General features: G+C 37.2%; 2 protein-coding genes, 1 non-coding gene and 1 pseudogene across 3 annotated transcripts in view; 2 read left to right on the forward strand and 2 right to left on the reverse strand.

The window, feature by feature from the left end:
- Positions 1-854: 854 nt before the first annotated feature.
- On the reverse strand, positions 855-954 carry LOC120149540. Its single transcript, XR_005518477.1, has one exon. It is a non-coding gene; the product is annotated as a U6 spliceosomal RNA (small nuclear RNA).
- Positions 955-2130: 1176 nt separating this feature from the next.
- Positions 2131-11314, forward strand: LOC120149491 (annotated as a pseudogene).
- Positions 11315-15302: 3988 nt separating this feature from the next.
- On the forward strand, positions 15303-16052 carry LOC120149490 (ethylene-responsive transcription factor LEP-like). Its single transcript, XM_039162264.1, has one exon. The coding sequence runs from the start codon at positions 15327-15329 to the stop codon at positions 16050-16052; it is 726 nt and encodes a 241-aa protein (XP_039018195.1). The 5' UTR covers positions 15303-15326.
- A 584-nt stretch (positions 16053-16636) lies between these two features.
- Positions 16637-17047, reverse strand: part of LOC120149489 (ATP synthase subunit beta, mitochondrial) — a 1863-nt gene continuing 1452 nt past the window's right edge. The window contains exon 5 of the mRNA XM_039162263.1: positions 16637-16760. Coding sequence (XP_039018194.1) covers positions 16647-16760 — 114 coding nt within the window. The 3' untranslated portion in view covers positions 16637-16646. The remainder of the gene's footprint in view (positions 16761-17047) is intronic.

A 17047-nucleotide genomic window follows, 5' to 3' on the forward strand; every position in this document is an offset into this window, starting at 1 on the left:
CTGACCAATGGAGCTGAATTAGCTCATGTCAAACTGAGCAGGAAGCAACAGCCAAAGGTTGAAGCTGAATTAGTTCGGGTCACATTGCGATAATTTCTCTGAAGGGACAATTTTTATGCATTCAAAGTGACAAACTGAAAGACATTAGAGTCTGAATTAACAAGACAAATACATGAAATTGTGGTCATTCTAAGTTCTAACCTCTTTCAGCAGCTCAACTGCGGGTGAACTTTGAACTTTCAATTCAAATGCATTCCTCAATGGTACCAATTACCAGAAACAACCAAAGTTGTATTGTTTTTTGGAACTTGAAATGGAAAATCCACAAGGTAAACCAGATTGAGCAAAACTTATGAAGTCGAACATCAAACTAAGCAGAAAAACGCAAAGAAAATAATCAGATAAAGAGATGGAAACAGAAAACCAGGGTGGAATTCCACAAGCTAATTCATCAAACTCACACGGCAAACAATCTCAAATCCCTAATAATAAAAATGGCTGTCTCTTGTTCCCATATGTATGGGGTAAGAGGGAGGTAAGATAGTAGGCTGTCCCCAACACTAGGTTGAGAACAGCTTCCGTAGGAGACCTCCAAATTATGAAATGTCCTCCATGGGACTCGATCCCACGACCTCAAGGTTAAGAACCTTGTGCTCTACCAACTGAGCTGGATGGTCATTTCTCAAATCCCTAATAATGAATGTCGAAATCATATTCACTGTTCAAGATTGCTAAAAAGGAAGAAACCCAGATTGAGCAAAACCCATTGAATCGAATATCAAACTAAGCACAAGAACGCAAAGAAAATGGTCAGATAAAGAGACGGAAACAGAAAATCCGGGGAAAAAATCAAAAATAAATTGGACCATTTCTCGATTTGTGCGTGTCATCCTTGCGCAGGGGCCATGCTAATCTCTGTATCGTTCTAATTTTATCGGATGTCCCCGAAGGGACAAGCTTATGCAGCTGGTTAGTTCATTATAAACTGTTCGTTTTCTCTTTACCTAACTAATGTGGGATATCTAGTTGGTTCCCAACTGAATCATGAACTATCCTATCTCATCTTTATAAGATCCTAACGTGTTGGCTGGCCCAGACTTGGGCGTCACATAAAACAAAAACCATGGGCTTTTATACTGGTATCTTACTAATCTGATTCAAATGGATATAAGATATTTGGTCAGATTCCAACCAAAACCAGAAGCTGAATTAGTTCATATTACACTGAACAAGGCCTCTATACGATAAGGAAACAAAAACTTAATGTTGAAGCTGAATTAGTTCATCTCCTACTGAGAATTTCTTCAAGGGACAAAAGCTGGCTGAGCAGCCTTAAAAATTCGAGTTGCATCCAACCACGACGTTGGAAGCGGATCTACAAAATGATCGATATAATATGCTCTCGCCTCTTTACGAGCAGCTAAAGAGTAAAGAGGCCGCAACCGCGATGCCACACCCGCAATTTAGTACTACGAACATTGTTGGATTGAAATAGTGCAAGTCTAAAAAACCCATGCCTCTTACCTTCTTGGGGATACACAACGTCACATGCATCCTAGTGAATGCTTTTCCAATCATAATCCTTCAAACCCCAGCAAAAGAAGTTCATCATCTTTTGCGGCTCGTCACTAAGATTAAATGGAAGAAGGAATACTCTTATACAATACATAAGAAGAACTTGAACTAGTTTTGATAACAAACTATTTATCATGTCGCAAAAGTGTTGCATCATTCCAATTGAATAATCTTTTAATCGCTCATTGCTCAAAGAAAAACACTTCAATTTTATTTATCCTTAGAAGAGATGGCAAGTCCAAATATCGACCACGAACAATAGGATTAGACACCCCAAGCACTGTAAGATTAATGTCTGGATTGATGGTTGGCTGACAAAAGGACCTGATAAAATATTAAGACTTTGAGGATTCAATTGAAAACAATTGATCTTTAGGGATCAATTTAGAATATGAGATATAGTTTGAGGATATTTAGTGGAATACCCAGTTTTTAAGTTGCCTCAGCTCTCCTGAATTCAGTTTCTCTTCCCAGAACCTTAAAAAAAACCTTCCATTTACGAACATTTGTCTCTTCCTCCATTTCTTTCCCATTTTTTACTTCATTTTTCTAAATATGTCTGCTAATGGCAGTAAAGCCGAAGTAAAAGCTTGTTCATAGCAGCAGGTTGCATCAGGATAGTCAACAACGTTTCATGGGGTGCTTCTGTTTTGGTCTCTTTTGGTGCCCAAAATGCTGTCGCCATTTTCTGTCCCAAGGTTTCTCCTTTAATCTTCTTCTCAGCTTCCATGTTTCATTGATCAAACGCTTCTTCTTACTTGTCTTTTTTATGAATTGCAATTTGCTCAAATTTTGACAACACTTCCGGGTCATAAGGAAGCTGTGAACTGCACCCATTGGCTTCCAAGTAACAAGTTTGCATTCAGAGGTACAGTTTTCATTCCGTTGTTTTATTTGCAAAAGGGGTATAGATTTATCAAATTGGAAGATGTTTTATTTGGGTTTATAGAATTTTCTGAGTTAAGTTTGTTTTGGTACTAAATTGCTGTTAAAAGTTCAACCTTTTTTAGTGTTTTTAGGAGGATTTGAACCATTTATTGGTGTAGCAATTATCTCTTTTATATAGCTTATTTGCAGCGAAACACTTAGATCGGCATTGTCTATTGGCCGGAGATGCTGATGGTACTGTTATTGTATGAACTTTCTGTTGCTGACAATAAGACATTCACTCTGCAAATCCTCTAGTTAGAAAACAAAAATATAATGAGTTGGTGGTGTTTTCGGATCATACTATTATTTGAAAGAATTTGGCATGTTTATTTTTTGTTGGATCTTATAGTTATGATTGTTTTATATCTATTCTTCTTTTTTCCTCTTTTTTTTTTTACAGTGGAAGCTTGTTTTATACTTGCCGCAATCGTGTAAGAAGGGTGTGACATGCATTACTTCGTTTATGGTTTCTCAAAGTGATGCAATATTCGCTACTTCTTCTGATGGCACCGTTTCCTTATGGGATGCTGTGTTTCCGACTGCTTCTGGGGGTGTGTCAAATGTTTGAAGAAACTTAAATTTATCTGTTTTGAGTTTGTGTTCTATGTACCTGTCGCTATTGTTAAATTAGTTATCTTCTGCTTCTGCATCAAAACTGTTTGTTTTTGCTTGTACTCTTTAGATCTTGTTGTTTAGACACACATTGTTTAGCTAATGGTAGTTGATAACCCTTGAAACCTTGATTGTTTTTGTTTAGGTGAATGTAAATTGACTTGTCTGGAGACTCTTATTGTTGGCTCAAGACCGATGGTGGCTTTCACTAGCGCAACTGCCTGGAAATACAGGGCTTGTAGCCCTGGCAATGGGGGGTTTGGATAACAAGATATATCTTTATTGTGGGGAGAGGACCGGAAAGGTACCGATGTCTGCTTTATCCATCTCTTGTCACACATCAATTAATTTCTGTTGATCTCAATATATTTTTATTCCAAATTGGTAAGGTGTCTAGATACCGAATAGTGCCCGATATTTTTCAACCATGTCAATTTTGGTCTCCCTAGAATATTTCTTTGTGGCTAATAAATAAATGTCCCTCTTTATTTTTCGAATTTGCATGTCCAGTTTGTTCGCGCTTGTGAAGTAAAAGGGCATACAAATTGGATCAGGAGCCTAGACTTCTCGTTACCTATATTAAGTGGTGAACACGATAGTATTCTACTTGTAAGTTCATCTCAGGACAAAGGTGTTAAAAGTTTCAAAGTTTGGCAATCAACTTTGGAAAATGTTTTTTCAAAGTTTGGTAAATGTTTCTTTAAAAAATGTTTTTCAAAGTTTGGTAAAATTTTGGTAGATGTTTGTTGAAAATAGGAATGGGTAAATTCACTTTAGTCATTGCACTTTAGAGTATTTTCAAAGATTAGTCCCTAAGTTTCTACTATAAATACCCTTACCCATTTAGCTTCAAAGCTATCCCAAAACATTTCTTTCTTCCTATACTAGAGAGCTTTCTTGTGAGTAGTGAGTGTTTTGTAAACACCTGTAAATTTTCTCTCTTAGTAAAAGATCTGCAGCAGCCCGGAGACGTAAGCACAATTGGCTGAACTCCGTTATTAATTTTCGGGTATTATTTTTCCGCTTTTAATTCGCATTCTCACTAATCTGGTTATAGGGAAATTACTTGTACTCGGTTTATTTTCCTAACAACTGGTAATCAGAGCTTTTGGTTGTGAATTTTGTCAAATTTTCTGCGAGGTTACTATTCATTACTATTCACATGAATAGTGAATTTCGTGAATAGTGAAATCCGGTCGGCGATACGAGTTTGTCGATGGTGGTGTTCTAATACACGGTGATTCGCAAGAATTGTCAGAAACGATCCAAACGAAGCCAGATTCGAGTGGGAGCGATGGCTGCAGACGAAGGGAAGGTGAAAATTGAAAAGTTCGATGGTGCGGACTTTGACTTTTGGAAGATGCAGATTGAAGATTTTTTGTACCAGAAAAATCTATATCAACCTCTCTCAGGAAAGCAACCAGAGGGCATGAAGGATGAAGATTGGGCTCTTCTCGACAGACAAGCCCTCGAAGTTATCCGACTGACGTTATCCCGCAATTTTGCTTTTAACATAGCAAAGGAAAAGACCATTATGGCGGCTCTCTCCAGTATGTACGAGAAGCCATCGGCCTCAAACAAAGTTCATTTGATGAGGCGATTATTCAATTTGCGGATGGCGGAGCGGATGGCGGAAGGGGCATTGGTGACACAACACCTAAATGAACTCAACACAATCACAACCCAGTTGAGTTCAGTGGAAATTGAGTTCGATGATGAAGTTCGAGCTTTAATTCTCTTATCATCTCTACCAGATAGTTGGAATGTTACTTTTACAGCAGTCAGCAGTTCGTCGGGAAACAGTAAATTAAAATTCGACGATGTTCGGGATCTGGTATTGAGTGAAGAAATTCGACGGAGAGAATCGGGTGAAGCATCAACCTCCTCAACCTTGCACACGGAGTCCAGAGGGAGAACTTCAGAAAGAAATTCAAATCGTGGCAGATCGAAATCCAGAAGGGGAAAATTAAGAACAGGAAATAAAGATTTTACCTGTTATAATTGCGGCAAGAAGGGCCACTTCAAAAGTGATTGCCGAGCACCGAAGAAAAATACCGGCGCACAGGAATCTGCCAACATGACGGAGGAGACAGGTGATGCTATGATTTAAGCGTCAACAGTCTGATTGAATCATGGATTTTGGATTCAGGGGCATCTTTCCACTCCACACCATGCCAAGAAATCATGGAGAACTATGTCAGTGGTGATTTTGGGAAGGTCATCTTGCTGATGATGAAACCTTGAAGATCGTCGGAAAAAGAGACATCCGACTAAAGCTGCCAAACCAGACCACCTGGAAGCTGACAGGAGTGAGACATATTCCTGGTCTCAAAAGAAATTTGATTTCTGTAGGACAGCTTGATGGAGAAGGATACAGTACAACCTTTTCAGGCTGTGAATGGAAGATTACCAAAGGAGCACTCGTCATTGCTCGTGGTAAGAAGACTGGTACTCTCTATGTAACCTCAAATTTAGAGAATATCATTGCAGTAGCAGATGTTGATGGAAAATCAAATCTATGGAACCAAAGGCTTGGCCATATGAGCGAGAAAAGAATGAAGATACTTCTGTCAAAAGGGAAGCTGCCGGATCTAAAGAATGTAGATGTCGGACTATGCGAGGATTGCATCTTTGGAAAACAAAAGAAAGTCAGTTTTACAAAGATTGGCAAGACTCCCAAGGCAGAAAGGTTAGAATTGGTTCATACTGATGTATGGGGACCATCACCTGTTCCATCTCTTGCAGGCTCACTATATTATGTCACCTTCATCGATGATTCAACAAGGAAGGTGTGGGTTTATTTTCTGAAGAAGAAATCAGAAGTCATTGATACCTTCAGAAAATGGAAGGCCATGGTGGAAAACGAGACTGGTTTGAAAGTCAAGCGGTTGAGGTCTGACAATGGAGGAGAGTACAGAGACAGTAGTTTCAGAGATTTCTACGCAAACAATGGGATCAAGATGAAGACAACAGTTCCCATAACACCGCAGCAGAATGACGTAGCAGAGCGCATGAACAGAACTCTGAATGAACGTGCCAGAAGCATGAGGATACATGCCGAATTGCCCAAATTTCTATGGGCTGAAGCTATCAACACTGCAGCTTACCTGATCAACCGTGGGCCCTCAGTTCCTTTGGATGGCGGAATACCAGAGGAAGCTTGGAGCAAGAAAGAAATAAACCTTTCACACTTAAGAGTGTTTGGTTGTATTTCTTATGTACACATAAACTCTACTGAAAGAAGTAAATTTGATGCCAAGTCCAAAAAATGCGTCTTTGTTGGTTACGGTGGTGATGAGTTCGGTTACCGGTTTTGGGACTACGAAAATCGAAAGATCATCAGAAGCAGAGACGTCATTTTCAATGAAAATGTGATGTACAAAGATAGGTCAACCGCAGAATCAAGTAATACCGAAGCTGAAACAAAGGAATTTGCTGAGTTCGAGGAGATTTCTGGAAATGATGTTCAGATCAATCCTGAAGCAGTTCAAGAAGAACCACACACACCAGAACTGAGACGCTCCTCCAGAATTCCTAAACCAACCCAACGGTATTCGCCTTCTTTGCACTATTTGTTGCTGACTGATAATGGTGAACCAGAGTGCTATGATAAAGCAATGCAGGTGGAGGATTCAGTCAAGTGAGAGTCTTCCATGAAAGATGAGATGGACTCGCTTATGTCAAATCAGACGTGAGAATTAGCTGAATTACCACCAGGCAAGAAAGCGCTCCATAACAAGTGGATTTAAAGAATCAAAGAAGAACATGATGGGAGAAAACGCTACAAAGCAAGATTGGTTGTCAAAGGTTTTCAGCAAAAAGAAGGTATTGACTACAATGAAATTTTCTCTCCAGTCGTAAAACTGTCTACAATCAGACTGGTGTTGAAAATTGTAGTTGCGGAGAATTTACATCTTGAGCAGTTAGATGTAAAGACAGTTTTCCTTCATGGTGATTTGGAGGAAGATATCTATATGAGGCAGCCAGAAGGCTTCATAGAGGCAGACAAGAAAAACCTGGTATGCAGGTTGAAGAAGAGCTTGTATGGTTTAAAACAAGCTCCTAGACAGTGGTACAAGAAGTTCGATAGTTTCATGAGTAGCAGTGGTTTTACCAGATGCCAAGCAGATCATTGTTGCTACATCAAGAGGTTCGACAATAGTTTCATTATTTATTGTTGTACGTTGATGACATGCTCGTTGCAGGCTCAAACATGCAAGAGATCATAAACTTGAAGCAAAAATTGTCGAAGCAGTTTGCTATGAAGGATCTGGGCGCTGCAAAGCAGATTCTTGGGATGAGGATCAAGAGAGACACAAAGTCGGGGACTTTGATGTTATCACAGGCTGAGTACATCAACAAAGTACTCTCCAGGTTCAACATGCAAGATGTTAAACCAGTAAGTACACCTTTAGGTGTTCATTTCAGACTCTCCAAAGACCAATCACCAAAGACAGAGGAAGAACGTGCACACATGGTGAAGGTGTCGTATGCCTCAGCAATTAGAAGTCTGATGTATGCCATAGTTTGTACCAGACCAGATATTGTTCATGCAGTGGGAGCTGTTAGCAGGTACATGAATAATCCGGGCAAGGTACACTGGGAAGCAGTCAAATGGATCCTCAGATATCTTCGGGGTACCACAAACAAAGCACTTTGTTTCAAAGGTGGAGATATAATACTGACAGGCTATGTAGATGCTGACTTAGCCGGAAATATCGACATCAGAATGAGCACTACAGGGTATGTCTATACTCTAGGAGGAACTGCAGTGAGTTGGGTTTTCAACTACAGAAGATAGTTGCTCTCTCCACAACTGAAGCAGAATATGTCGCTGTTACGGAAGCCAGCAAGGAGATGGTTTGGCTCCAAAGTTTCTTGGAAGAGTTAGGCAAGAAACAAGAAAACAATATCTTGTATTGTGACAGTCAAAGTGCTATCCATCTAGCAAAGAATCCGTCTTTTCATTCCATGACAAAGCACATACAATTGAGATATCATTTTATCCGGTCTCTTCTGGAAGATGGGATTTTGAAACTTGAAAAGATTAGTGGAGCTCAAAATCCGGCAGACATGTTGACAAAGACGGTGACTACGGACAAACTGAAGTTGTGTTCAGCTTCAGTTGGCATGCTAGAATAACAAGACCAGACATGCTGTTGCATTGATCGAGGTGTGAAGACATATTAAAATCAGTCTTCAAGTGGAGATTGTTAAAAGTTTCAAAGTTTGGCAACCAACTTTGGAAAATGTTTTTTCAAAGTTTGGTAAATGTTTCTTTGAAAAATGTTTTTCAAAGTTTGGTAAAATTTTGGTAGATGTTTGTTGAAAATAGGAATGAGTAAATTTACTTTAGTCATTGCACTTTAGAGTATTTTCAAATATTAGTCCCTAAATTTCTACTATAAATACTCTTACCCATTTAGTTTCAAAGCTATCCCAAAACATTTCTTTCTTCCTATACTAGAGAGCTTTCTTGTGAGTAGTGAGTGTTTTGTAAACACCTGTAAATTTTCTCTCTTAGTAAAAGATCTGCAGCAGCCCGGAGACGTAAACACAATTGGCTGAACTCCGTTATCAATTTTCGGGTATTATTTTTCCGCTTTTAATTCGCATTCTCATTAATCTGGTTATAGGAAAATTACTTGTACTCGGTTTATTTTCCTAACAAAAGGTATACACATATGGAAGTTGACTCTCCGAGGTTCTATAGCCAACACAGAGGGTACACATAAAAGAGGCGAAATAAGCCTGGCATCTTATATCGAAGGTCCTGTTTTCGTAGCTGGTTCACTCTCTTATCAAATTTCTTTGGAGTCTCTTCTGATTGGACATGAGGATTGAGTATATTCGGTACAATGGCAACCACCTTCAGCAGCTGCCAAAGAAGAGGTTGGCTTCTATCAACCCCAAAGCATTTTGTCTGCGTCAATGGATAAGACAATGATGATCTGGCAACCAGAGAAGAAAACTGGTATTTGGATGAATGCCGTCACTGTTGGGGAATTAAGCCATTGTGCTTTAGGCTTTTATGGTGGCCATTGGAGCCCTGATGCTCGTTCTATCTTGGCGCATGGATATGGTGGTTCATTCCATATGTGGAAAAATATCGGTGCTAGCTCAGATAAATGGCAACCACAGAAAGTACCTTCTGGGCATTTCGCACTGGTGACGGATATCACTTGGGCAAGGTGCGGTGAGTACATGCTGTCAGTAAGTCATGATCAGGTGAGACGTCATCCTTGTTTAAGATGTAGGTTTATGAACTTTTTATCATTTAATTTTATGAACTTCATTAACATTTCTTAACACGCAAGAATCAATTTGAATTATTGAGGCCCTTTTGTAATTAATTTATTTGAATGGCGAAAGGTTGAGATAGCAATAGCATTAGTGTACATTCCTTGAAACTTTTACGAAAGCAAACGACAGTATTGATGCTTGAATCTCTCATTGCAGACAACTCGTATTTTTGCTCCATGGAACAATCAAGATCCTCAGTTGAATAGGGACCCCTGGCATGAAATTGCTCGGCCTCAAGTTCATGGACACGATATTAATTGTGCAGCTATCATTCAAGGAAAAGGGAACCATCGTTTTGTCAGTGGAGCGGAGGAGAAAGTTGCCAGAGTGTTTGAAGCCCCTTTATCTTTCTTAAAGACACTGCATCATGCTACTTCAGAACAATTTAGTTTTCCGGAAGATGCACAAGCAGATGTTCAGGTCTTGGGTGCTAACATGTCCGCTCTTGGTCTATCACAGAAACCTATTTATGTAAACGGTTAGTCTCGTAAGTAACTAATACGCAGTATGTCCATTTCAACTGAGATCCCGTCAAATAATTTTCTGATCGATGATTTGGCGTTTCCTTTTGATGGTGAAATTTTCTCGTCTTCATATTTGTAACGACTAAAGTTTGTCTCCATCAGTTTAAATGTGCATGAACTTGTATAAGCAAATTATCTGACAGGAAATTTTTTCCTTGCAGCAACCCATGAGGTCCAAGATAATTCCGGAAATGATGGTCTTGACACTCTTGAATCCGTTCCTGATGCTGTGCCGGTTGCTTTAACTGAGCCTCCTATCGAGGATCAACTTGCATGGCATACACTATGGCCAGAATCACACAAACTCTATGGTCATGGGAATGAGCTATTCTCTTTATGCTGTGATCACGAGGGAAAGCTCGTTGCTTCATCATGTAAGGTACACGTCTTTCTTTACCATTTCGCTTACTAGAAATTTTATTCCAATGAATCTGGTAAGGTGGATTGTGTTTTGATGTAATCTTGCCCCTCGTGTATGTATTGAATTAATCTCTCTTTTCACATCGATGGTTAGTCATACAATTCGTGACCGGCATTGATTTAGCAGTACCGAAGTAATCAACCATCAATCTGCAACAGTAGAAGTCCTTTTCACATCATGTAGAAGTCCTTTTCCTATCGTTTCTCGTACTTCTAAGTTTGCAGGCTCAATCTGCAACAGTAGCCGAAGTATGGTTATGGCAAGTGGGTCCATGGAAAGCTGTTGGTCGCCTGCAGTCTCACAGCTTAACAGTGACACAGATAGAATTCTCTCACGACGACACCCTTCTTTCGGCAGTCTCACGGGACCGACATTTCTCTGTTTTCAAAATCAATAGAGGTGGTACCCTCAAATCTACTAATCATGTTCGAATGCTGTTTCGTTTAAGTACTCGTTTCGTTGGTATATTACTCGTATTGATTGAATGTCATCATAGTTTATGTCCAGTTAATTCAAAGATTATAGTCGCCGGGTTTTTTAATCTGCAGGCACGGATGAAATTCATTACAACCTTATAGAGAGACGATAGGCCCATAAACAAATAGTATGGACATGTTCTTGGAACCCTTTCGATCACGAATTCGCAGCATGTTCAAGGGACAAGACAGTAAAGATTTGGGGCGTGGAGAAAACATGTTCAGTTGAAAGAGGCGATGACAGCATTACGACCCCAGGTGGACTGCCGCTCCGATCATCCGGCTCGATCCGTTCATGTGCCATGTTTCTGCAGTCAACCGTTTGGCGTGGAAGAGTTGGGAGAAAATTGAAAATTGTACAAAACTCCAGCTAGCTTCTTGTGGAGCTGATAATTGTGTGGGGTTGTATGAGGTAACCATTGAATAATACGATAACCACTTTGTATCATAGCCTCAAATATTTTTGGATCGATCTTAATCTATACATTTAAAATTTTATTTTCATAAATAAAATTAATAATATAAAGGGTGACCTACGAATTCTATTTTGATCACTCAACTATTTTTTATAAATAAAATTATATTTTTATTACGTTTTGATCATCCTTAGTTCAAAATAGTAGAGATATTAGTGTGATTCTTTTTTACTTTTTTTAATGATGATGCGTCATTATTTTATGATGACATGTTAGTATCTTTGTTAATTTTTTAACATTCGGTGATCAAAATAGAATCAAAGTATAAGTTTAAATATGATTTTGAAAAAGATAATTAAGTGGCCAAAATAGAAATACGAGAATAGTTGAGTGATTAAATATGTATTTTGTCCTAATAATAAAATAGCATGCTATTTTTTTAATTACCCTCTCGATTCTAAGATTTCGTTTTGACTAATCTTGACCGACTAACGTTGCATACTTGATTTTTATGAGTAAATCTTTCAATAAAGATTTTCTGCATATATAAAAACTCGAACTCAAAACGTTTGAATTAAGTAACTAACCCCTGGGTCGCTATTAATCCAAATCCCAACGTATTTTGATAAAAACGAAAGAAATGGCGTGTTCGACCAAAGTGTAGGCATATTGTATGCTGCAAACAAAGGATAAGGAGGGTCTAGATGTCGTATCTATAACTTTGTATACACAGTTAAAATACAATTAATTTGAATCTTTAAGAGGAAATAACTTTTTTAAATTGTCTTTATATTTTTCATAATTTTATCCCGACTAATTCAGATTGATTCGTGTCGTACATCTGATTTTAGTGGATGAATTTCTTAAGGAGAATATTTTACATACACGAGACTTTGAACTCAAAACCTATTTAAACGATATCAAATTGCTTACCATTTGAATCAATCTCGTTGATAAAATAATATTTTTCTAACTGCTGAGTTCATTCAATAGATAATATTTTCCTATTTAAACGTGACCACCGACAAATCAATCAAAAATAAATGTCGTGGTGATATTTGTACGAGAACCAAAACGATCGTAAATGTATGCAAAAAACTTACAAAAAATCATAAAGATCGTGCCACAAGATCAAAGCAAAAATGTGTCACAAAGATAAAGATTTTTTATTCAAAATTAAAAAGACTCAAGAAAAAAAATAAAAGACATAATATAACAAATAAGAGAATTGATAATCTCCGATGGTCATTAATCAATATTAAGATTAACGTCGGGTTAAACAAATATTAAAAAAAAGAAAAAGATGTTGTAAAAATATTCAGACAAAATTAAAATAAAAAATCTAATAAAAATTTCAACTGGTAAAAGAATAAATTTTACATTCTATTTCTTAATACATGTTACTTTATGTTTCCTTTTCGTAATATAAAAATATAACTCACATGGGTTACGTAAGCAGAGATAATACACCTAAATTGTATTATAAATCTATCTATATATCCTATATATATAAAATCTTTGATCGAATTAATATTATGAATTAATTAAATATTAATTTAATTAAAATAATAAAAACCTTTCGTCAAATTTTATCATATTCCAGTCAACATACTAAGTTTAACTTAAAATGTTGTCAATATTTTAACAAAAAACAACGAGTTTAGAACATATGAATAGTTGAATTACCATTCTGTAACTATTAATAGTAGTGTGACTCAATGAAGCAACAACCTATAGTTAGGGGACCATTTTATAACTTTTAATAGTCGAAGGACTTACACGACCCAAGCGACCTCGGTGGTAAAGGAAATAAGGAATTGTTGTTATTCCTTGAGATCCTAGGCTCGAGTACCAGGAAAGTAATGGGTGTGAGCGTTCATTGTCAAATGATTAAGAATTATCTTTGAACAAATATTAACTTGTACTTAACCCATATTAATAAAAAGAATAGTCGGAGGACTCAATAAAATAGTTTCATATAATCAGGGGATCATTTGTATACTTTACCCTTTTCTTATTTTAGTCCAACAATTTATATTTTTATTTCGACCTTTCAATTAAATATTTTTAACTTGTATCTTTAAAGAGTGCACGAACTAAATTATCCCAGTGGTTAAAACCTTAAAGATATCGTTGTTATTTCTAGAGATCACGAATTCGAACACTAATAATTACAAAGATGATTGAGCGTTTTTTTCCCAGATGGTTGAGAATACTTTTATACGGGTCTCCTTAGGTCAAAATCATGCTATCTACATATATAATTAATCTTTATTTGAGTGGTTTAAATTAATTAATAGATGGTAAGTAGGTCATACTAGTGGATTGTTTTGTTCAAAAAAGGATGCCTTTAATGTCATTCCCTCACATGCAACCCAACATGCCTTCATTCGATCCGAGTGTTTTCAGTCATACTGTTCTATACTCTCAAACTTCACATATATTATTATAAACTTAGGCATTCTAAAAAGGATGGAAAAAGCATCAATTTTACCTTCAAAAGTATCATTATAGTTCTTGAGATAAATTGGATGCACATGGCTCTGATTTATATACATACATTCCACGTAGAAAGGCTCTGCATATTCGTAATTCTAGGGCAACATGACCTTTTCAATGTAGGAGCGGACTCATACCTATTATATATAGAGAGAGAGGTGTAAATGAACAGAGAGTTTTTATAAATCATTGGTATAAATATTGATGAATGTAAAGATAAATGTCGGGTAAACTTTAGAGTTAAATTGTAAAATCTAATAAGTTTAAGGATTGGTGATGTAATTTCACCATTTTATTGGTCTTGTAAATAAGAGGGTAAAAAGAGTATGCAGTATCATGTTCGTAAAGTTAAATGAATATGTTTATAAATGTTAAAATGAATCGAACACGTACATCTTTAAAAATAAATAAACAAACATAAATATAATATTAAAATTTAAACAAATATAAACCGAACATGGACACAAGGACGAACACATGGCAAATTTCTAAAATTTTAGATGATAATAAACTTATAAAACCCTAAGAGACAAAAATAGATTATCATTAAAAAAATATAAAGAAAATAGTTTAAAATATATTAATTTGGAATTTTTAAGGGATAATTCCTCCATTGATCCATTCCTCTATTAATATTTTCGAAAATAAATAAACGATTATGAATATAATTTATTCGTACAAACCCCTAATAAAAAAGAAATAAAGAGAGAGAGAAGTACTTTCAGGCTAGAAATCTAAGTAGACTGAAAGATGAAATGGTCGGTTCAAGATGTACACGTGGAAAATGATGGTTACTGACAAGTAAATGATGATGGGAATGATAATCATGCAGCAGGTTGGTCCATAGTTTGGATCAAAAACATATTATAACATTAAGTTCATTAAGGAGAACATGTCAATCATGGAAATGTGTGTGTGTATATATATATATAATTATCTGCTGATGAGCTCATGATTGCACTTACTCGGTGGGCTCCTGCAGAGGGGAGAAATCATCAGAAAGCTCAATCTTATGGCCGACTGATATGATTGAATGACCGGTGATGAGTTGTTTTAATGATCAGTATTCAAATCACCTGAATACAGTTTGATCACATATGGTGAAGCTAAATGCATAGCTCGAACTACGTCTTATCGTTCTCTTTGGTTATTTGTTGTTCGGAGTAAAATTCGACTCGATTAAAATATAATATAAATAAAAATTCAAAATAATTTGACTCTATTCAAATTTTATAATTTAAACTAAAAAATTCAAATAAAACTTATAAACTCGATTAACTCAAAATATTTTAACTCGATTTAATGCGATAGAATACTTATCCCTAATCGTCACATTGAAAAAGTGATTGCTTTGAGTGACTCATAATGAAAGGCAACTATGCTCAGGCGAGGGTTCTATCGGAACTAATGGCCCACACTAGGATCATTGGCAAGCATGCCAAACCTTCTTTTTGTAGATTTTATGATTCATGTTTCGAGTGTTCGATGTTTTTTCGATAGTATATAAGAGGTTAGTATCTTTGTGTGTGTCTAAAGCGAGGAAAATTATAAAGACGAACACTTTATCTTGATGGATTCGAACAACAAAAAGACCAATTCGCCTTCCTCTTCTTCCAAAAGCAAAAGGAAGCAGCAGCAGGAACAAGGAACAAGGTTCTTGGGAGTAAGGAGGCGGCCATGGGGTCGATACGCGGCCGAGATAAGAGATCCTTCCACTAAAGAAAGGCATTGGCTCGGCACATTCGACACGGCCGAGGAAGCTGCCTTGGCCTACGACCGTGCCGCTCGGTCCATGCGCGGCTCCAAGGCTCGAACCAACTTCGTTTATTCCGACATGCCCTTCGGTTCATCCGTCACCTCCATCATCTCCCCCGACGAATCACACCATAACGTTTTCTCCATTGATATCCCACCTTTCCAAAACGATGCGAACCAGAACCAGCTTTTCTTCTCTACTCAAGACCCTTTCACTGCATGCCAGTTCTCTTCCGGGTGGATCCAAGAGACTAGCAATGGCACAGTCGATTCTTACAGGCCCATTACCGGTGTCATGGATGTCGGAGACGGTGGTTCACGGCAGTTTGGCCATGATTCCGAGCTGCCACCTTTGCCTCCGGATGTCTCCTCCGGGCTTGATATGAGCTATGGAACTTGGAATGAAACAGGGTTTTTTGGGTTCTCGGATCAAACCGCACACGGATTCGACTCGGGGGTGAGTGGAACCTTTCTTGGCTTGAACTCTGAGGCGGAAACCACCGCATTCGATTTGAGTTCATCGTCGAGTTACTTTCATTAAATCAAGAGTACTGCAACTATTATAACTAGAAAATTATCAAGAAAACTGCGTCAGTATGATTTCGGCGGAACGCCATGGATTTGGTTTTCATCCTTATCATTACTTAAGACAATAGCATGTGATCAATTATGCACATAGATGGACTGAACGGATTGACAAGATAATTTCTCGAAAATTTTAAATTTCTATATATTTTAAATATTTTTACTGTGAGTTAAATAAATATATTTTCACCTTTTGTAACATAAAATCGTTGTCCATCCTCCACTGCATACTCCTTGCTATCTCATCAAAATCATTGTCATTAGGTTCATAAATCATGACCTACACGATATTTTAATCGATCTTTAAGTTCTAAACTTTAAATATTCGTGAAATTTAATATTCAGCTCGCTTTGTGTTTTCCCTCATCAAATTAACAAGTAAAAAAGAGGGGTTTGGATTCTGATTCCTCCTCCATGCTCAAGGAAACATCGTTCGGACATAAATAAAAAATAAACTCTGCAAAAAATGAACGGTCAAGTTGCTGGCACCTGCATTAATTTTTGCGGTTAACCAAGAGAATATATCATCATAATCGATGAGTAGATGTGCTTAGGCTGTGGATTCCTTGGCAATCTTGTCTGCCTTAGCAATGACCTCCTCTATTCCTCCAGCCATGTAAAATGATTGCTCTGGAAGATCATCATACTTTCCATCCAACACACCCTGTAACAATCATCATGATTATTCGGAATTAATGCTACTAACTACCTCACAATATACAACTACATTACGACCAATGCTGACATGCACGACACATATATCATCAACCATTAAACTATGCACATAGCGCGGCAGGTAGCATAATCAGATGGATTTTGTTGACCAATATTGTTAGCAACCTTGTCAATGAATTCTCATTAAAATGTGGGTCTGAATAACTATTCAAAGAAAATATACATCCCATTGTTCAGATTCGTATATGTCTAAACCACAAGTTGACACATCTCAAC

The sequence above is a fragment of the Hibiscus syriacus genome, unplaced genomic scaffold (genome assembly GCF_006381635.1).
Source record: "Hibiscus syriacus cultivar Baekdansim isolate YM2019G1 unplaced genomic scaffold, ASM638163v2 tig00111005_pilon, whole genome shotgun sequence".
Lineage (NCBI taxonomy): Eukaryota > Viridiplantae > Streptophyta > Magnoliopsida > Malvales > Malvaceae > Hibiscus > Hibiscus syriacus.

What these genes read in the sequence shown, in the direction of transcription:
- LOC120149490 (XM_039162264.1), top strand. Translation starts at nt 15,327, where the DNA reads ATGGATTCGAACAACAAAAAGACCAATTCGCCTTCCTCTTCTTCCAAA.